At 38.5% G+C, this 23,263-nt stretch overlaps 1 protein-coding gene across 1 annotated transcript in view; it reads right to left on the bottom strand.

The window, feature by feature from the left end:
* Positions 1-23,263, bottom strand: part of LOC306856325 (sodium/calcium exchanger 1-like) — a 102,404-nt gene that overhangs the window by 42,517 nt on the left and 36,624 nt on the right. The window contains exons 2-3 of the mRNA XM_079395547.1: positions 3,883-5,266; positions 1,352-1,851 (exon numbers count right to left, since the gene is read on the bottom strand). Of these exons, the coding sequence (XP_079251673.1) occupies positions 1,352-1,851; positions 3,883-5,208 (1,826 nt within the window). The 5' untranslated portion in view covers positions 5,209-5,266. The remainder of the gene's footprint in view (positions 1-1,351; positions 1,852-3,882; positions 5,267-23,263) is intronic.

The following is a 23,263-nucleotide window of genomic DNA, read 5'->3' as shown; positions in this document are numbered from 1 at the left end:
TTTTTTTAAAAGAAATTGATATTTTATTTCAGCACGGATGCATTAAACTACAGTAAAGACATTTAAAATAAAAATAAAATTAATACATATTAAATTGTGAGTCTATTAAGGGAAAACTCTTAATAGTAAACATGTGTTCCCTAAAGTGTTACCAATTATATATATTCTTCGCAAATGGAAAAAATAGGTCTGGATCTGAATCCAGTTCCCTTTCATGGTAAATAAAAACTATACCACCACACTGTCCTGTTTTACACTTTTTTCTGCAAGTTTCATTCAATATCTACTTGGTTTAAGGATCTGAGGGGTTTGTCAGTTTGAATGGGTATGCCGCTTATGATTGGAACTTCTCCATCTTGGAATGCATGAGCTTTTTTTTCTCACTCTCAATGCAGTCCATCCATGAATCACAATGCTATGTTCACCCCAATGCCTATTTCAGTTGTTTAATTACAACCTGACAAGCAGATTACAACAACTGCCTCTCTCTGTTGCCAGCATGTTCTTTTCTACATTTGACCTGCTCACCTCTGCAGCAGGCAGCGCAGTGTGCTTGATGTGCAGGTCAGTATCGATTTCAGGATTGAGAGAAAACTCAGCAGCTTTATCGTTCTCCATCTCCCCCTCTGTGGCTTCCTTCCAGACTTCACACATCTCTTCAACATTATCCCTTGTTTATTACTTTTTTATGTGTGACTTATAGATTTCCTTCTGCCTAGCTCTTATCTGTGGGTGTTTCTTTTTTTAGCATTGGAGCCTGTAATCCATGCATACTCTGATCATTCCAGGTCATGAGGGCACATAGTCTTACTTTAACTACCGATCTGTGGTGGAAACATTCATGTACATGCAGACTACAAATAGAAATCTGAGATATGGGCCGCACACCAATTTGCATTTGTCACTGACACTGTGATAGATTTGAAATGAGGAGACACAGCTCCCAAAGATAATAATTAAATAATAATTTAAATAAAAATGTTAAAAAACAACTGTCTTGTCTGACTTGTCACCTATATTTCGCTATTATATGTCAAAACACAATTTAAGATGTATCAGTTTGTCCCATATCTTACGTATTGCCTCATAAATACTTAAAACTTTCCATCTCTAGTCAAGTATGCACTTTTAGTGCAGGGTAGAAGTATGCAAATTCAGGTGCAGCTTTGAGCTAAACTTTTAATGACAAGAATGGCTTGATTCAGTCTTGCCTATTCGAACACAAAAACATATGCTCTCTGCAAACATCTAGCTTGATCAGTGTTGGTGGTGACAAAGAGAATTTTGTCTGCTTGAAATCTACCCATGCACACTTGAAAAAATTTTATTCAAGTAAGAATATTTAACTTACATGGTCTCATCATTGAGGAACTCCAGCTTGCCAGCCACCTCTTCATAGTCTTCTCCAGCTTTGGCGGTTCCCTCGGTAGTGTGGTATGGTACTGCCACCTTCCCTCTCGCTCCAGATGTTCTGTGGACCTTCACCTGCATGATGCCCACGCTTTCGCTCACTCGTGTGGAATTGCTCTCGAACGTGAAGATCCCCGCATGGTCGTCATCGTAAATGGTCACCGTGGCAGTGTGTGCGTTACCCAGGGCAGCTTTGGGAGGAACATGGCTTGGCCCTATAATGCTGTTGCCTGGAGACACCGCATTGGGGTCGAGGACGGAGACAACACGAGGGTTGCTGAGATGTACGTAGAAATGCTCATCTTCTTCGAATATGTCATCGTCAATCACGCCGACTGTCAGCTCCTTCACTGTCTCACCCGATTTAAAGACCAGAGTGCCCTCGGCAAATTCATAGTCTGATCCTGCGTTAGCGGTGCCATCCTCTGTGCGATAGTCAACCTAGACACAGGAACAGTTTCTACTGTCACACAGCTAAAGTGCTGAGGAAGCAATGCTATCTTTTCATATTTCAGAAGAGGTACAGTAAGTGTATGGGAGGTGGATCTTATACATAGAGTCTTATAATGTAACTTTTTGCAGATGATGTGTGATAATTTAAAGATTCCAATGACAATAATAATAATAATAATAAATACTTAATAACAATATTAATAAAAAATAAACTATAAATATGAATCATATTATATAATGGGGAAGTCGTGGCCTAATGGTTAGAGAGTCGGATTTGTAATCCGAAGGTTGCGGGTTCGAGTCTCCGGCCGGCAGGAATTGTAGGTGGGGGGAGTGAATGTCCAGCGCTCTCTCCACCATCAATACCACGACTGAGGTGCCCTTGAGCAAGGCACCGAACCCCCAACTGCTCCCCGGGCGCCGCAGCATAAATGGCTGCCCACTGCTCCGGGTGTGTGTTCACGGTGTGTGTGTGTTCACTGCTGTGTGTGTGCACGTTGGATGGGTTAAATGCAGAGCACGAATTCCGAGTATGGGTCACCATACTTGGCTGAATGTCACTTCACTTCACTTCACTAATAATAACATAATAGATATTTAAATTTTATACATTTATTATAATTATTATGCTGTATTGTTGTATCACATTAGAGCCCTGCGCGGGACTGTTTTCTTCATCCCGCTCCCGCCCGCGCCCGCCGAATTTCTGACCATTACCGCCCGCTCCCGCAACGTGTGTGTTACACTCCCACCCGCTCCTGCAATATGTATGTCCACTCCCGCCCGCACCCGCAAAACTCTGAGAATTTATTCCCGCACGATAATAGAGATGCATTGATTTTGTGTCTTCTCCCGTCCCGCAGGAAAAAAAAAACATATTGTATTGCTATTATTAAAGAGATTCATGTTTGTTTCTTTCCCTGACCTGCATGTATTCTGACGCACTGGTAGGGAAGATGAATATAGCCTGGGCTATCGGGGACATCTAAAACGCTTAGGCTACCACGCGTTTCTTTAGACTTCAAGTACTTAGATTTTTGTTGACAATGACATCATGTCACTAGGCTACCTCCCGATCCCGCAGTGTTTTTTTTTTAGCCGCCCATTCCCGCCCGCAGCAGAGTTCAAACCGCCCGCTCCCACGAGATTTGCGTTGGGTCCCGGACCCGGTGGGTCCCAATCCCAATGCAGCCCTCTATATCACATCACATAATAACACAATATTTATTTTTTAAATTTCTAATAAATGAGACCCTGGACCACAAAACCAGTCATTAGTAGCACGGGTATATTTGTAGCAATAGCCAACAATACAATGTATGGGTCAAAATGATCGATTTTTCTTTTATGCCAAAAGAAGTAGTATCTGCACCCTCAGATTCCAGATTTTCAGATTTAGCATTTATCAGATTTATGCATCTGCTAAATGCATAAATGTAAATGTAAATGTAAATTTTCAAATAGTTGAAATAATAATCTCGGCCAAATATTATCATAAACTATACATCAATGGAAAGCTTATTTATTCAGCTTTCAAATGATGTATGAATATCAATTTCAAAATTGGGTCCAGGGTCACAATTAATATTTGGTTTTATTATTTTTTATTTAATCATATAATAATAACAACACAAAATCATATAATAAATATTAACAAAATTATAATTTTTATTGAATTATTAGTCTATGTGGTATTATTAATATTAATAATAATATAGTATATTTCACCCTCTTATCAACACCACTTACAATAATTGAAGCTAATTTCCTGTGGTAAACTTTACAATTGAAATGTTTAAATAATATAGAATGAGCTAATCTGAAATCTGTTAAAACAGTGTCAATTAATTGCTCATCTCCTAAGTGCTGTAATTATTCAAAATAGCTCTGAGAGTACATCCTCGCTGCTGGGAATCATGTAGGTTTCTGGCCTCAAAATGATATCACATCCATATATTTAAAGTACAATCACAGCAATGTAATCACAGTACTGTTGGGTAAAGACAGCGGAATCATTACCTTGACAGTGCAGCCGCTGTCTCCACCATGTCGGGTCACAGAGAGTTTTAAAGAGCCGCAGTTCTCAAAGCATTGATAATGAGAGGGCTCAAACTCCAGGTAGATGGTATGAGGGTCTTCTTCTTGGGCATTAGCCTCATGGCAGCTCACCACCTTCCTGGCTTGGTCTGCAGCATGCTTCTTCAGGATGTTCCCCGCTCCGATCATCATGCGAGTGGCCTGGATGCGATAGAAAGCTCGACTCTTCTGCTGTTGCACCAGCACTTGATAGTTCGCCATCTCAATCAGCTGCTCCATGTCCTTTTCCGGATGTCTTTGTTTGAGATCCTTCAGCGTACGAGCCATCTCCCTCCTGGCCTCCTCTTCTTCCCCTCCACCTCCTCCACCACCTCCTTCCTCCACACCGGCCAGCATCCCATCAAGTGCCTCCTTATGGTGGGAATTGGCACCTTGGCCGTCCATCTCCATATCCATCTTGGTGAACATGCCATCACCCTCCGTCTCAATGATGATGCCACGGTTCTTGTCAGCACGGTAGCGCTTGTGGACGTATTTGTAAAAGAGCAAACGGCGGTCAGCGATCCAGGCCTGAACCACACAGAGCGGAAAGAAGAGGAAAGTAAGCACGGCCTCCCAAACTTCCACCACACCAGGAGAAAAGACAGAGAGGATCAAGTAGAGCCAAATGTAGGCGAATATGCTCCAGGCTGCTGTCACAAAGAAGACCCTCAAGTGCTTGATTTTGCGTACCTCACCATCTGGGACCACGTAAACACAGATGGCGATGATGATAAACATGTTGAAGGCAGCGCTACCCACAATTGTGCTTGGGCCCAGGTGTCCAGCCTCAAACTTGTGCCCACAGACCTCAATCACAGATAAGAGGATCTCAGGGGCGGACGATCCCAAAGCCATGAGGGTCAAGTTGGAGACTGTCTCATTCCAGATGCGCACAGTCGCAGTGGTGGTCTCTCCGTTGGGTTTCTTGATCGTTATCTCCTTCTCTTGAGATGTAATCACCTCGATGGATGACATGAACCGGTCTGCGATGATGGACATGCCCAAGAACATGTAGATGAGGGCCACAAAGTAGACAATGGCACGTGCCACCTTGTCGCCTACAGAGGGGTTCTGGGGGTTCCATATCGGCAGGACAACACCCTCAGAGCAGCTGTCCTCCCCTGAACAGTTCCCCGGGCTGCTGTGGGACACGTCGCCACCGGCCTGAGAGAGATGGGCGAGGCCCAAGAGGAAGATCAGGAGGAGGAGAGAGGAAAGGCAAGGAGTTAAGGAGAAAGGGGTCGACGGAAGGCGCAAATGAATCATGGTGGCAGTGTAGCAGTAACTGTGTCCACCAGTCGCAGAGATGAAGATCAATAAACCTCTGTAACAGACAAAAGCAACAGAATATTCACATTGGTGAGAATGGCAATTCAAAAAGAACCTGTTAAGTGTATCTAAATGTAACATTCACATTAAGAACAGCTTCAAAGTAGAAGTCTGCATTCCCGCAGGACCTGATGCAACTGAGTGAAGCTTTGAATTGCTGGGTGAGAGTGGGATGATTTGTGCACTGGAAGTGGAAGAGAAAGAAATGACTGGTGGGACTCAAACAAAATATAAATATCCAAATTAAAGTTACTTAAAAGGGTCATGAACTGAGAAATGAAAATTCCATTTATCTTTAGACATATAAGAGGTCACTGTACTACAAAAAACTTCATGTATGTTTCAGAACACAAAAACTTGTGATTTTGAAGCCAAAACGACAACTTGTGGAATGTACAACTCTATGATGTAACATTGTGGTTAAACTCCGCCTCTGCAGAAGAAGATCAACACCTGCTTCAACACTGCTGCCTATTTAGCCACGTAGTAGGTAAATGAAAGGAGCGGCAAATGCAGGTCTACCCAGAAACCAAACGATAAAGATGCTCCGAAAGATGCTCTGCAGTGCCAAGTTGTGGAAGAACAGTATAGCTATGTTTCCATCACCCTCTTTTTAAGCAAATTTTGAAATATCGCATCAGAATTGAGTGATGGAAACGCCAAATTTCGAAAAAAAAATCCCTTAATTCGCATAAAAGTTTTTATGCTCACTTGAGGTGGTTTTTGACTTCTGTGAAAAAGGCTTAATGTGAATAATGGGAGATGGAAACGCATTTAGTGAATAAATCCCGCGTGAGCGTTCAAAAACGTCATGTGACTTTGCGCTATGGGATAGCATAACCTGACTAACCAGCGGACTGATTTTGTTGCACAGCATCTGAAATGTTGTTATGGTCATTCTGAAGTGCCCAAGCAAAGTCTGTCATCAAAGTATTTCTGTATAATTGCCTCCCAGAATGTTCTACCACGACTGCGTTCCCAAACAGATGACATTCACCTCTGAAAGCAAGAACGCATTTATTGTGTTTCATCTGCTTTCTCGAAGCACAAGTAATTTATTATATTTGAGAATTATTATATTCAGTGGGTTCTCCTTCTTTTCTCAGTGATATTTAGTGCCAGTTTATCAGGAAGTGACAATTTTGTTCGCCCTAACTCGTTGGATGGAAGCGGTGCTTATTCGCAAATGTTTTATGCGATATTCAAATTTTGCGCATAAGTTAAATTCGCAACTTAGGATGGAAACCCGGCTAGTGTTTGCGTTGCTGTCCTTCTGATCCCAATGTTAGGAAAGAGTGAATTAACTTTATTTAAGAAGTTCCAGACTGTGTCAGTAAGAACTTTGTTCACTTCATTTTACCACAGATTTGTTTACAAACAAAGCACAATTCAATGCGGGATTTTCAGAAAGATTGAAACTAAAAGACAATGCTGTGCCAACTATATTGGATCTGACAGCAATATCGCAACACACAAAAGTGAGTAACTGTTTTTATCACATGATCACTATTGCTTTGTCTGTTATTACAGATTGTTTGTTATGTACTGATATGATGAGTATTTATGCATTTTTGACCCAAATCACAGCAGAGTCCATCTATGAAGGATGTAGGCTGTCAAACATATGCAAGTGTTAGCCAATAATAGCATCGGGCATTTACTTCCGATTCTACAAGGTACAGAATGCTATTTGTCTATTGTGCAACAAAATTAAACTGTTTACAATGGAACATGTCAAAAGCATCATACTTCATATAATGTGGAAATAAGACCTTATCTATTTATATTGTATTTATTGCTTTATTGAGAAAAAAGCCATTTACTAGCATGCTCTATAGCTCTATAGACAAAGAGCACTCCTATATGAGGCGCCACGTAGGATTTAAATCAAACTTCGCTTATCAATACATACATAAAACACATGCATGTACATGTATACTATTGGATGTTCAAAATATATATATGAAATACACGTGCACACTAATATGAAATCTACACCAATACATATTATGTTAGTAATGAATGCATATATACTTGTGAATAACTTGCATATACATATAAACTTGACGCATGCATACACCTATAGACACTTGCTAATACATACAAACACGATCCATGCATATACACCCACAACAACACACGCACATACATATAAACTCGCTGCATGCAGACACACCTATACATACTCGCATATACATATAAACTCGCTGCATGCAGACACACCTATACATACTCGCATATACATATAAACTCGATCCATGCATATACACCTTTAAATACTCGCACATACATATAAACTTGATCCATGCATATACACCTATACATACTCGCATATACATATAATCTTGATCCATGTATATACACGTATAAACACTCGCACATACACAGAAACTCAATGCACGCACACACACCCATAAAACACTCGCGCGAACATACAAAATAAAATTCACAAACGTACACAATTCTGATAAGAAAGGCGCATGCTTTAGTTGTGTATATATGTATATGCGAGTGATTTCATATGTGGATGTGCATGAACTTTTCAGTGTAAACGGAAGGCATTTCAGTGTAAAAGGAAGCAGAGGCACATCCGGCGGGACATTTGAAAATGCTTAACGTGGCTTAATGCATTAAAACAGTGTTTTTAACAGACCAAACTCAATAAACACATTATTAATAAAGAATACGATGTATAGACAAGCAGATGAGTCCAGAATAAGAACGTAACGCGTTTAATTACTCGTAAAGCGTTTTCCTCCCATTAACATGGGTTAATGCGTCATTTATGGGCGTCTGAAGCAAAATAAATGTGGGTGGGTCCTCCCCCAGAAAAAAAAATTACTGGAGTATATTTTCTGTAGTCTGGTGCCTTTTAATTAACACAGTGTCTATTTACACAAAGTGCAAATAGGCCGCCTTGTTGGCATGGGTTATTTACTTCTGCCCACTAACGTCACAAGATTACAAAAGACGGCTATATCTCTGTATTTCCAGTGCCGTAAGAGATAAAGCGTGTACCACAGTGTTTTTGACGTGAGAGACCAGAGTTTGCATCCGCCTTTGGTTGAAATTGTTGAAAACACAGAATGGAGTTTCATTTATGTGGACTCTGAATGAGCCAAGTGCAATAGAGTTGAGGAAGCAGCAGTGTGGAATTCAAGGCTGTAGCTAAATTAAGTTTAATTGATTAGGGCATTCTTCATGTCATGTGGAATGGGTTTGACTGACGGCACTCTGAAAAGCGCACAGACGTATTTGCTGAATTAGAGACGGTAAAAGTGGATGGGTCCTGTCCCACCCACATACAATGGTTCCGACGCCCATACACATTATTAATAAAATCAAACTATGTACAGTATAGCATGGTTTATTGTTTTTATTGCGTTTGGTATTTTAAAAACACTGTTAATGCACTAAGCCACAGCGTTTTAAAATGTCCCGGCATCTGGAGATTTGCCTAGTAGGCAACTGACTGAATATATTGGAATATATTTAGCCAATATCACGCCTTATACAATACTTCTAATATTTCCCTTACTGTACGTACAGTACACAAGAATTTTACATGAAAAATTGGACTTAGGCTACATTTATTATTTAAATAATTGTGTACAAGGGATGTTTTGGCAAAAAAAAAACACCTCACTGTAAATCACTATATAGGTAATACAAACTTTACAGTTTGTATTACTGTAATGTGTTATTTTAAAAGTAATTTTAATTAAAAATACATTGGACGTTTTAACCCAGTCGGTGGAATTGTCAGACGGTCCCTTAACCATCAAGCAGATATAGCGCTTCAAAACTTTCTCTAGTTTAAATTTACTGCTACAATACATGTTTTTAAATATTTTTTTTCATGTCAATATGCAACCACTTTATATCGACATAGTTTGATTTTAATTAATAATGTGTTTACTGAGTTTTTTTTTTTAAAAACACTGTCTTAATGCATTAAGCCAGGTTAGTGGGAGGAAAATGCTTTACGAATAATTAAACGCGTTACGTTCTTATTCTGGACTCATCTGCTTGTCTATACATTGTATGCTTTATTAATAATGTGTTTATTGAGTTTGGTCTGTTAAAAACACTGTTTTAATGCATTAAGCCACGTTAAGCATTTTCAAATGTCCCGCCGGATGTGCCTCTGCTTCCTTTTACACTGAAATGCCTTCCGTTTACACTGAAAAGTCCACGCACATCCACATATGAAATCATGCAGCGAGTTTATATGTATGTGCGAGTATGTATAGGTGTATATGCATGGATCAAGTTTATATGTATATGCGAGTATGTATAGGTGTATATGCATGGATCAAGTTTATATGTATGTGCGAGTATGTATAGGTGTATATGCATGGATCAAGTTTATATGTATATGCGAGTATGTATAGGTGTATATGCATGGATCAAGTTTATATGTATGTGCGAGTATTTAAAGGTGTATATACATGGATCGAGTTTATATGTATATGCGAGTATGTATAGGTGTGTCTGCATGCAGCGAGTTTATATGTATGTGTGAGTATGTATAGGTGTGTCTGCATGCAGCGAGTTTATATGTATGTGCGTGTGTTGTTGTGGGTGTATATGCATGGATCTTGTTTGTATGTATTAGCGAGTGTCTATAGGTGTATGCATGCGTCAAGTTTATATGTATATGCAAGTTATTCACAAGTATATATGCATTCATTACTAACATAATATGTATTAGTATGGATTTCATATTAGTGTGCACGGGTATTTCATATATATATTTTGAACATCCAATAGTATACATGTATATGTGATTAATTTATAGGTGTGTATGCACGTGTTTTAAGTATGTATTGATAAGCGAAGTTTGATTTAAATCCTACGTGGCGCCTCATACTCCTACAAAGAACTACCACACCATCATATCAAATTTATTATATATTAAAGAAAAACCCCAGACGTCAGGAACACAGATGTCTTTTCAGTCTGGATAAAACCATCCTTGAACACAGAATGAAATTCTACAATATAAATATATCAACTTCAATTTGTGTGCAAGCTATTTGAAAGTGTGACATATAGCATATCTTACATATACACTCACCTAAAGGATTATTAGGAACACCTGTTCAATTTCTCATTAATGCAATTATCTAATCAACCAAATCACATGGCAGTTGCTTCAATGCATTTAGGGGTGTGGTCCTGGTCAAGACAATCTCCTGAACTCCAAACTGAATGTCAGAATGGGAAAGAAAGGTGATTTAAGCAATTTTGAGCGTGGCATGGTTGTTGGTGCCAGACGGGCCGGTCTGAGTATTTCACAATCTGCTCAGTTACTGGGATTTTCACGCACAACCATTTCTAGGGTTTACAAAGAATGGTGTGAAAAGGGAAAAACATCCAGTATGCGGCAGTCCTGTGGGCGAAAATGCCTTGTTGATGCTAGAGGTCAGAGGAGAATGGGCCGACTGATTCAAGCTGATAGAAGAGCAACTTTGACTGAAATAACCACTCGTTACAACCGAGGTATGCAGCAAAGCATTTGTGAAGCCACAACACGCACAACCTTGAGGCAGATGGGCTACAACAGCAGAAGACCCCACCGGGTACCACTCATCTCCACTACAAATAGGAAAAAGAGGCTACAATTTGCACGAGATCACCAAAATTGGACGGTTGAAGACTGGAAAAATGTTGCCTGGTCTGATGAGTCTCGATTTCTGTTGAGACGATCAGATGGTAGAGTCAGAATTTGGCGTAAACAGAATGAGAACATGGATCCATCATGCCTTGTTACCACTGTGCAGGCTGGTGGTGGTGGTGTAATGGTGTGGGGGATGTTTTCTTGGCACACTTTAGGCCCCTTAGTGCCAATTGGGCATCGTTTAAATGCCACGGCCTACCTGAGCATTGTTTCTGACCATGTCCATCCCTTTATGACCACCATGTACCCATCCTCTGATGGCTACTTCCAGCAGAATAATGCACCATGTCACAAAGCTCGAATAATTTCAAATTGGTTTCTTGAACATGACAATGAGTTCACTGAACTAAAATGGCCCCCACAGTCACCAGATCTCAACCCAATAGAGCATCATTGGGATGTGGTGGAACGGGAGCTTCGTGCCCTGGATGTGCATCCCACAAATCTCCATCAACTGCAAGATGCTATCCTATCAATATGGGCCAACATTTCTAAAGAATGCTTTCAGCACCTTGTTGAATCAATACCACGTAGAATTAAGGCAGTTCTGAAGGCGAAAGGGGGTCAAACACAGTATTAGTATGGTGTTCCTAATAATCCTGTAGGTGAGTGTAGTTCTATATCAAACTGAAATATGGGGTCTACGAGAATATAGAAAATATGAGGAAAAAAAAAGAACTGAATCAGGAACTGAATACAGGAGTTATATAAGTACACCCTAAAAATCCAAAGCAAAATTATTTTTATACTAATGCTCAAAAGTAAGGGTGGGTTTATTTATTAAAATTTATGAAAGTCTGCTTACCAAAAAATTCACTTATTTAGCAACAAGATTTAGGACATATTGTAAATGCTGACAATCCTGACAATAAAGTTAACTTTATTGTTTCATGTCAGTGTTTAATGTTAAATCTGACTCTAAACAAATCATACAAGTGTGGAATGGTGCCAGTTACTGGAGTGCATCCCACCCTCTATACAGGAATCCCTGTAGAGACAAGTTTATATAAGAGCTGGAGTCACACATGCGTGACTGCTGCATTTGGCTTGTTGACTAAGTCACACATGCACACACATCATGTCTATCTCTGGCTGCTTGGAGCTGCAGAGAAATATGAGATCTTCTTCCACTACAATAATTTGTGATGGAGCCAGGTCTGTCACTCCAAGTCCAGGTCATTAACATTTGTTAGCTTATGTATGAGGTAGGTGAGATCCCACATTGCCCCTTTGAAAGCCTTGAGCGTGCACCACTGCTGATATGCACAAGGATGCAATCACACCTCATGGTTATATAATGTACATTTTTATTTAATGCAATTAAAGGTCTGGAGACAGACCTTAGTTTCAGTAGTCATATCAAAGCAGTAACTAAATCAGCATACTATCATCTCAAAAACATTGCAAGAATTAGATGTTTTGTTTCCAATCAAGACTTGGAGAAACTTGTTCATGCCTTTATCACCAGCAGGTTGGATTACTGTAATGGTCTCCTCACCGGCCTTCCCAAGAAGACCATTAGACAGCTGCAGCTCATCCAGAACGCTGCTGCCAGGATTCTGACTAGAACCAGAAAATCTGAGCATATCACACCAGTCCTCAGGTCCTGACACTGGCTTCCGGTTACGTTTAGGATTGATTTTAAAGTACTTTTACTTGTTTATAAGTCACTCAATGGCCCAGGACCTAAATATATTGCTGATATGCTCACTGAATATAAACCGAACAGACCACTCAGATCATTCGGATCGAGTCAGTTAGAAACACCAAGGGTTCACACAAAACAAGGGGAGTCTGCTTTTAGCTATTATGCGGCCCGCAGTTAGAACCAGCTTCCAGAAGAGATCAGATGTGCTAAAATATTAGCCACATTTAAATCCAGACTCAAAACTCATCTGTTTAACTGTGCATTTGTTGAATGAGCACTGTGCTATATGTCCGAACTGACTGCAATGAATTTTATGTATAATCATTTTCTTTAAATTCATTTTAAATCAATTTCTATATCATCTTAAATTTCCTTGTTTTTATTATTTTTATTTCCATGTTTTTACTGATTTTAATGTCTATTTCACTTTCTTTTATGTAAAGCACTTTGAATTACCACTGTGTATGAAATGTGCTATATAAATAAACTTGCCTTGCCTAAAGAAAAAAATGATCACCAGTACATGAGTTAAAATACATATAGAAATAGACAGCTGTTATCCTTGATGATATTAATATTTAATAATATTACTATTTTTAGTCTTATTTTTACTATTACTCTTTTTTTTACTGGAGTAAAGGCTGCTGAAACTTCCAATTTGCACTCACAGGAATAAATTACATTTTAAAATATATTAAAATAGAAAACAGTTATTTTACATTGTAATAATATTTCACAATATTGCTGTTTTTAACTTTTTTTAATCAAATAAATACAGCCCTGGTGAGCATATGAGACTTCTGTCAAAAAAAAAAAAACATTTAAAAAAAGTGCATGTTTCTAAAGCTATGCATATGTTTCAGAGCATATCCAAGCATAAAAAATTAATGTATTATGTTCAAATACCTATGATTACTAACACAATCAAGCTGGAAAAACAGCAAATATCATTCTAAGAATTACATAAGCACAGAATCTGCATGTCATAGGCCCTTATGTCTAAAGCTTGTAGATAAACAACAAGATATGCAGCTAATTTTAAGCAGGTGCAACCGTTGTAACTTAATATGCAATGTCATCCACTTTCAGTAATTTTACCTGTCCAAGCTCATTATGCTGCTTGATTTTCCAAACTGGTATTTGTTATAATATTACTTTAATTATCATAAACACACTGGTTTTTAGCACAAGTTTTACCATTTACGTCACTTAATTATTCTTAGTTATGTACATATAGCAGCTAATGTATGAAGTCTTGCGCATTTAAAAAATAGCTTACTTCCACATTGCAAAATAAGATGGATACAACATATAATAAGGCATATAAAGCCATAATGGCAATTATCTTCATTTTATCAGCAAATATTGACGTATGTGATTAACTGAGATTTATTCTTGGCATATAATCATATAATTACTTCAACAGAAATTTTATATCAATTGACAGCCCCTCGCAAACGTTATGTGACCTTTCTCAGCACTCTTTTAACGATTTGATGACATTAGCATGTTCACCCTGCCCCTTCCACACGTCCCTGGGCACAAATCATGCACTTGGCATCAAGCACGCTCCCCCACTATTGCCACACACGATGCCAGGCCTATAAATAGCACCGAGGCTGTTCCCTGAGCCCTTAGTGCGAGCTCTCAGCCAATAGTCCCCATCAAGGATGAGGGCTTTTCTCACACACCATTTGGACTGTATCTTATTAATTTCCCATGACAGAGGAAACAAGCAAGCAAATGAAGCTCTGCATAACATGCAAAGATATCAGCCTGCAGTCGGATTGAGGGGCAGAACAGACCACCGCGCTGCATGGCAGCAGTATGGCTGCAGTTGCGATCCTGCAGGCAGAGTTTTAGAGGGATCTACAATTGATGGGCACATCAATCAAGAGGCTGATAGCATTAATTGGCATATGCAGAGCATCCTCAGACCACAGCAGCGTGGTTAGCGGCAGGGCAAGAGGCAAACGGAGCAGTGAGCAGCACTACAAAGCCCTCAGTTATATGATCAAGCCTGGGGAAAAGGAACACACAACACAGTATGAGCTACTGTTGACGGCCTGAAGGATTCATGCACACACACGGACTACAATAGCATAATAATGCATGGTCTCTGATGCTGCAGGAGAATATAATATACCAAACCTGACTAAATTTACCCACTTTTAACCAGCAAGACTTCCCTGGTGCAATACAATGATTTTTGATCGTGGACGATTAAAATGTCTCCACGTTCTGTTTTTGAAAAAACAATATCGTAGTATCGTGCTACTGTGCCTGATTACTGGACTAAGTTATCTTTTGCATCTGATTGAGCTAATACTTTCAAAAACACACAAAGATTACATATACATTTTTGTTTATGTTTATACTGAAAGTAAACAGTTGAGAGAAAAACGGATGCGTGCAGGTCTTAAAGGTCTTTGTTTATTGTGAGAGAATTCAAGCGGGTCTGAATTCAGTCAGCGAACGTACGCACACAACAAAACTCAGTTTCAGGATGACTCATCTGAATGCCTCTCATTGGCCACTGCATTCCTAAGCTCAGCAAAATCGTGTGTGATTGGTTATAATGTGCAACATTGTAAAAATGCTTAAAAAGAAAAATCTTAATAAAAAAAATCTTGAGCAGATCTTAATTTAATGCTGCAATCATTCATTTTCACTTTGTTAGCAACAGGAATAATAGAATTAATTTATTTGTGCAGGGGCATTTTTGCTCCAAGTCCACATGGCCACACGCTCCGCCTATGCTGCCGATTGTCATTAAAGGGATAGTTCACTCAAAAATTCTTTTTGTCATTATTTATTCACTCACATGCTGTCCCAAACCTGTATAAATTTCTTTCTTGAGCTGAACACAGAATAAGATATTTTGAAGAATATGGGTAACCAAACAGTAGCTGGTCCCATTGACTTTGATAGCAGGAAAACAAATTATTAAATACTATGGAAGTAAATGGGGACCAGCAACTGTTTGGTTCCCCATATTCTTCAAAATAATTTTTAGAATCAGAATCAGAATCAGAATGAGCTTTATTGGCCAAGTATGTTTACACATACGAGGAATTTGTTGTAGTGACAGAAGCTCCACAGAGCAACAGAAAGACAGCAACAGGACAGGACACAGATAGGCAATGTACAAAGCAGCAAAAACACAATATATAATATAGACATTAAGGGCTTTATGTTCAACAGAAGAAATAAACGGGTTTAAAAAAAAACAAAAAAACTTGTGAGTGAGTAAATAACGACAGAATTGTCATTTTTGGGTGAGCTGTTCCTATAATGGTAATAAAACAAAACACAGACAAAAATACTCAAGGCTCTTGACTGCAGAACTTTAATACAGTTGCTTTTAAATAAGAGTCGATGTATGATTGATGTATATAGTGTTTTATTTTTATATTTGTTAATTCAATTTCTTGAATGGTACTGCTAAATACACCTACTGTACCTGAAAATATAAAGCACTGTTTGTTTTATTTGTATAATATATGTATTATTTGTAACATGTCGCATATCTTTGTCCTCATTTTTTAATAACAAAGATGAAATAATGGCTTAGATTTTTATCTTTGCACACTTTGGCCTAAATGTCATCCATTCTTTTTTATTTAATATTTTGTTACCTTGTAAGGCTTTGTTTATAAAATAGTTTGGCTGTATTGCTCAGACAACTTGCAAAATAGTAAAACCAACATGACAAAGAATCACGATAAAATCGTGAATCGTGATATTTTGGAAAAAAAAAATCGTGATATGATATTTTTGCCATAACGCCCACCAGTTGTGTAAGTGCTTTCTGGTCGACCAATTACAAGCTAAATTTTGCTGGGGAACATCTTTGCTATGCCAGCCCGGTCTAATGAGAACTTAATAATTAGCATTTTAATGAATAAAATGTGTTCAAGTTAAATTGGGTTGTAGAAAAACATCCAATCCAATCCTAAACCTAACAAAGAATGTCATAGAAAAAAAGAAACTGAAGTTCATACATTTTCCCAGTTCAAGTTGCACAGTATTGTACGATTTCGTCATTTCATATGAATTATTAAATGGTTCGTAATTTATTAATTACTGGTCTACAAAATAATTGGTTTTACTTTAACAAACAAATACATGAAGAAAGGAAGAGTTTACTTATTATTTCCTTAGGGCTTATGAAGAAGCCTAATTAGATACAAGTATTTAATTCTTTTGCAGACTTAGAAACAGACTAATATCAGATCATCATTGAAAAATATATCAAGCCAACTAATAGTTCTTGGCAAAAAAGCATCTAATTAACTTCACATGCACAGTTTGGATCTTCTCAAAGACATCTGTCAAGATGTTGTTTTGAGTGTGTATGGCCCAGTCTGAGCTACACATGCAGTGTTTAGCTCTCTGGCTTTACGATCTGCTGTGTGGAGCCTACTGGGGATTCTACCAGTAACTGTAGCTGTGGCTAATTCCCATAACAACAACACAGCTCTCAGTACATCTGCCCTTACGCTCTGTCTGCACACATACTATGAACACACATACACACAACTGTGGACAGTTATAAATGACTGAACAAGCTCATCAGGGTCTTTCAGCTTATGGTTTATGATTATGACATACACAGGAATACTGTACTGAATGTCAACACAGATATTCAGTATACGACAGCATGTGAGAGATTGCTTTTTTATACATTTCAATAAACAAGAAATTAATATCACATCACTCACATGCAGACACAATATTTGTAACTACTTTGTTGATATTTGGTCTGCCAACTGAAAAATTTCGAACAAAAACACAACAGAAACAGAACACACAACATAGGAGCACGTGAATTAGTCAGTTGTGCAAATGATTCAATGACAGATTCGTTCCTAATTTAATCAGTGTGTTTGCACAAATCGATTTCGGAACTGATTAAATCACTTGTAAAGACAGTCACTTGATTTGTTACTGAATAAATCAGTATGTTGAATTAATTAATTGACTAATAATTGACTCTATAAGCTTTCACACTTCATGTGTGAACAGGACTTTTTCAAAAATAGCAATTTACTGGTAATGTTACAACTTCTTATACCGGTAAATTGCTGTGTGTGAACGCAAAAGGAAAATCACCGGTATGAGCACGTACGAGTTCAGAACGCGCTGACGTAAGACGTCTACTCCGGGCCAATCATAACATTCTGACACAGATGACGCATTCACTCCACACTTTCCCATGTCCGTCGCACATACCTCTGTGTAGCCATTTGTGTAAACATAACTGTTTTTTTTTTTAGCTGCAAGTAGCGCCTCTGCCTTCGGATTCTAGCAACAACATTTTTCTCCTGTAGTTCAGTATTTTGGTTTGTAGCAGGGCTTAATTTGTGCCGGAACAAGCTGGATCCGGATCCGTCACCTCATATTGGCAGATCCCCTCCTCATGCACCAATGAAAGACGTTTGTGCTGACCTATAGTGTGCATATATGAAAAATCCTCTATAATGACCGCGAGGCACATCTACATTTGAAATAAAGAACCTGAGCGCGCAAAAGACACGACATGTGAAGTGCTCTGCTCTCACAAGACATAATGCACGGATCCAGTAGCCTACACATATGTTTTCTTTCTCAACTGTTCACATTTAGTTAAGAAAAAACCTAAATACTCGCCAGGATGGCATTTTTTGCGTAATTTTGTGTGTATTTGGCCACTTAAGCTCAACAACAAACTACGAAAATGAACTCAATATGATACTCGCTAGCAGCTTTGGATGTGACTGTGAGCGCTCAGCCTTGAAACAGCCTCTGGAGTGCGCGAGAACCGATTGGCTTAAAATGACGTGCAAATTATAATTTTTTGTGACGATGCAACAATGAGCCGATTAAGCAAGTGACAATTTTGTCAACTGTCCCGAAATGCGAGCGAAAGTCTTGGATCGGTGTGCAGCAGCTCGTTGCAGACGAGAGTCGCTGATGTGAAGCCGCTTTGAGAGAGTGAAAGAAAGAAGACGTGGTCCAGCTGAATCACTCACACTGTTTTCAAATGACTGATTTAATCTGAAAGTTTGTGTGGATTTATTTACTCATATAACCTACTTGCTATCTTGAATAAATGTTTGCAGGAATTTCCCTCATTATAAACTTGAAAGCTGCAGGGTAAAACTAGTAATATGCACACAATTCACCACAAAATTCTGAACATGATTAATTATAACTCTATTACAGAGATTTGTGAAATAAAATTCCATCAATTTTTTGTATTGTTTTTCTTCCCAGGCCTGGATATTGCCATTTCAGATTTTAATGTTTTTTTCAGGTTTTTCATGTACGAACCCTAATAAAAGCAACTGATGCACGCTGTTAATCACTTAAGCTGGCCCACCAATGTGATCAGCTGAATGCTCTGTTACCTCTCCCTCCTCTATATGCCGGATCCATCACCCTGCTTTGTTCCGGGACCTCGAAATTTACAATTTAAGCACTGGTTTGTAGTCGTCTATTACGTTGTCTCTGGGACAAAAGCAGCTGCATGAATGCGAAAGTTTGAAACAAAAATGAAACCATCAACAAAAAAACTGACCGCATATACCCCTCCATGTTTACAAATACAAGCGCAGCTTGAGGTTAGAGGTTTAGAGGTTAATGATGTCACATAATTTAGCAGTATTTTGGAACGGATGTGTGAATGGTGCTTTTCCGGAAAAAAGACGGAATGTCGTTGCTTGTGTGAACAGCGCATTTTTGAATTTACCGGTAAAGTCGTTCCGGTAATTTTACGGCAATTTACTGGTATTACTGTGTGAAAGGGCTAAATGACTCACCTATAAAAATGACTTGTTGCCACCAATTGATTCAACAAGTCACAAAAAAATCCCAACTAATAATGCACAGATATTTTTTAAATTGCAAGTTAAATTCTAAATTTAACAGTATATATTACTAAATTAAATTAACAATAATGAATGTATTATAAATTTACTGTTGTGTATTGTTAATTCCTGCATATTTATACATTGATCTAGATCAATAAATGCTGTATAAATTGTTTATTCTTAGTTTATGTCACCTGAATGCTGAATTTATTGTAAGGTGTTACCAATAAAGCGTACTGTATAACTGTCCATCATCAGTCTGATACTGTATTGTCCAAAGAATCAGTTAGTCAGAAAACTATTTCAATAAAGGGGACCTATTATGCCCCTTTTTACAAGATGTAAAATAAGTCTCTGATGACCCCAGAGTGTATATGTGAAGTTTTAGCTCAAAATACCACACAGATAATTTTTTATAGCTTGTTAAAATTGTCACTTTTAGGGTACGATCCAAAACGTGCTGATTTTGAGTATGTTGCTTTAATGCAAATGAGCTGTTGCTCCCGAAGAAGAGGGTGGGGCTTCAAGAGAAACAAGCTCAGGCATTAGCAGTGCAAGCCTTTGCAAATAAACATTCCACTATTAATACAAGCCTGTTATCTGTCCAGAAAACGTACTCTGTTTCAAAGTCAGTCATCTGATTATACTGTGCATAATAAATTTGCGTCTATGAATTACACAGACGGGGAGCACTGGATAAAAATAACAACATAGCTGGTCTCATGCTATCACAAACTTTATAAGTCCCACTTCTGATTATGAGCTTGACAACTTCAAGCGATCGACTCACATTGCTTTCATATGCAACTTTTAACTGCCACGTTCCTATTCACGATCATTCTCACGATCACACTTACAGAGTGCCAAGAAGCTCTTTCAGAAAGGCAATTTGGAAAACAAACGCATGATACTTACTGCGTCTGGAGCAGACGATAGCGCTCAAAGCATTGGTATTGATTCCTAAACATTTAGGGGACTTTATCGATTTTTTCCGGGATATTTCCTTTGAAAATGAAATGTAACCACAGTGTCCTTGGCTCAGATGAGGGGAGATTATGGCGACTCCTATGTTCATTAGTGCATCCCAAAACACAACACTTCTAAAGCCTCTTCGGTGCTGACATTGTATACATCTCCAGTAATGGCAGACCGCAGCTTCTCACTCAGGGTTATGTTTATGCTAGAGAGCGTCACAAATGGGCAGGACTTTTTCCCCTCGGTGACGTGAACAGAGGGAGAATCTGAAACAGCTCTTTTGGAGAGACTGTTCATGATTTATTGATTTTATAAAAAAATGAGTGGGTGGATTTTTAACATTATAGGCTGGTTGTTTTCACACACTGCGGCCACACAACTGTGTTCAAACACCTTATAAAAGTCATTTTTGCTTAATAGGTCCCCTTTAAGTGCTCACGACACTCCATTTGTATCTTTATACATCAATACACCAAAAATATGGTTTCCCCTTGGTCTTTTCAAAACTAATTTTCTGAGCAGAGTTTTATGTTGTACATATCCTGTAAAATAAGCCATATCAACGTCAACTATAAGCACTTTCATAAAACAACACAAATCCTCCAGCTATGCCTGACTGTGGAAGTGCCTCTGCTCAGACAAAACAGCACACATTAAGAAAAAAATACAATTTATGTAACCAGTGGAGTTGTTTTAAATATGCTGAGAGACTGTTAAATCCTTAATCTCGCTTAAGGCTTTTAGTGGTGGTAAAATATGAATGCTTTAGTCTTTTTTCCCAGAGAGTAAAAGCGGGTTTATCTTTAAGGGAGAGGAGGACAGGTTCAGTCTCCTGAGGCTAAGGGAGTAGAGAGAAAAAGAGCAATAATGAAAAAGAGGAAGACAGTTTAGTTGTATTAGGAGAAAATGGTAGACAGACTGACAGGTAACAAAGCATGAGTGTCAGAATGGAAGGAAGGAAGATGGATGAAAGGGGAACAAAGGGATAAAAGAGGCAAAAAAGTTTGAATGCTGTGTTGGTTAAGGTAGAACAGGAAGTTAAAAACCTTCTCTAGCTAGTCTCTGATCAAGCAGTTCAGCAATTCAGCAATGATAGATTCACCATCCGCTTTGTATACAGTACCTACGATATCTGCATATCTAAGCCCACACAACTCTCAAGACGTTCTCATTAATCCTTCTCTATTTCACCTGCATATAGCTCAACATTTTATTACTATTCCAATTCATGATATATACACTGTCGTCATTCAAAAGTTTGGGGTCAGTAATAAAGGTATAGTTCACCCCAAAATTTAAACTCTGCCATTACTCACCCTCATGTTGTTACAAACCCATAAGAATTTCATTCATCTTCGGAACACAAAGATATTTTTGATGAAATCCAAGAGCTTTCTGACCATCCATACAATACAACTGACACGTTCAAGGCCCAGAAAAGACATAGTTAAAATAGTCCATGTGACATCAGTGGTTCAACCGTAATTTTATCAAGTTACAAGAATAGGTTTTGTGCACAAAGAAAACAAAAATAATGACTTTATTCAACAATTTCTTCTCTTTCGTGTCAGACAACATGCGTTCACAAGAGTACCGTGACGTTACTGTCTATGGAGGGTCAGAAAGCTCTCGGATTTCATCACAAATATCTTAATTTGTGTTTTGAAGATGAACAAAGGTCTTACGGGTTTGAAACAACATGAGAGTGAAAAAATGAATGACAGAATTTTCATTATTTGGGTGAACTATCCCTTTAAGGTCTTGGGAATCTCTTGAAAATAATACAATAAACCTTGTGTTCAATACAAATTTTTGAGTGAACTATCCCTTTAATGGTCTTAAAAACAGACTTCTGTTTCTATAACAAAAAATATAATTTGTGTTTATTCCTTGTGATTTTATGAGCAGCATTTTGACAGGTTTCAGGTGAGATTCCATAAAAACCAATGCTATATTTCTGAGTGTAAGATGATTATTAACAGATTGGTCAATATTTGTCCCTCCATCCTCCACCTTTTCATTCCACAGCAGTCAATATTTACCAGACGTCCCTCCATCTTAATTTAGCTTCCTTACCGGGATCTCCCCCTAAAATCTTCCCATTTGAGTAAAGAACTGGCCAGTGTAACACTAGCAGATGCAAAGCCAGGCTAGCTTATATTAAACACAGTGTCACTGAGGACAGCTGCTCAAAGAACCATTATGACTACTCATTCAGAGCTGTACGACAGTGTGCAGTGGCAGTTTGAGGCTTTTTCCAGCTAGTCAAGTCTTTTCTGATAGCAAGAATGAGGATTCAAGGAGATGATCACAGGGTGTGATTTAAAGCAACAGAACCACATTAAGAAAGAACGCGTTTTCTCCAAAATGCCAAGTTTGCAATTGCCAGTATGTGCCAGCCATAACAAAGACATAACAATGATGATCATTTAGGGCCAGTGGCAGTAGGCGGTCATGTTGCACTTCAGAGAGGTGTGAGAGATCATGACACACACACACACACACACGTTGGTTTTTGTGGTTTATGGGGACTCTCCATAGGCGTAATGGTTTTTATACTGAACAAACTGCGTGTGCTATTGTCCTACACCAACCCTACACCTAAACGTAGCCCTCACAGGAGACTTTGTGCATTTTTAGATTTTCAAAAAAACACCATTTAGTATGTTTTTTAAGCCTTTTGAATTACGGGGACATAGGCAGTGTCCTCATTAACCACCTTCATATTCTAATACCTCTGTCATACCCATGTCATTATTAGGGCTGCAACAACTAATCGATAAAATCGATTATTATCGATTATGAAAATCATCGACAACGATTCTCATTATC

This window comes from Barbus barbus, assembly GCF_936440315.1.
Source record: "Barbus barbus genome assembly, chromosome: 36".
NCBI lineage: Eukaryota > Metazoa > Chordata > Actinopteri > Cypriniformes > Cyprinidae > Barbus > Barbus barbus.
The sequence above is the reverse complement of the archived record's forward strand: the minus strand, read 5'-3'. Positions and strand labels throughout refer to the sequence as shown.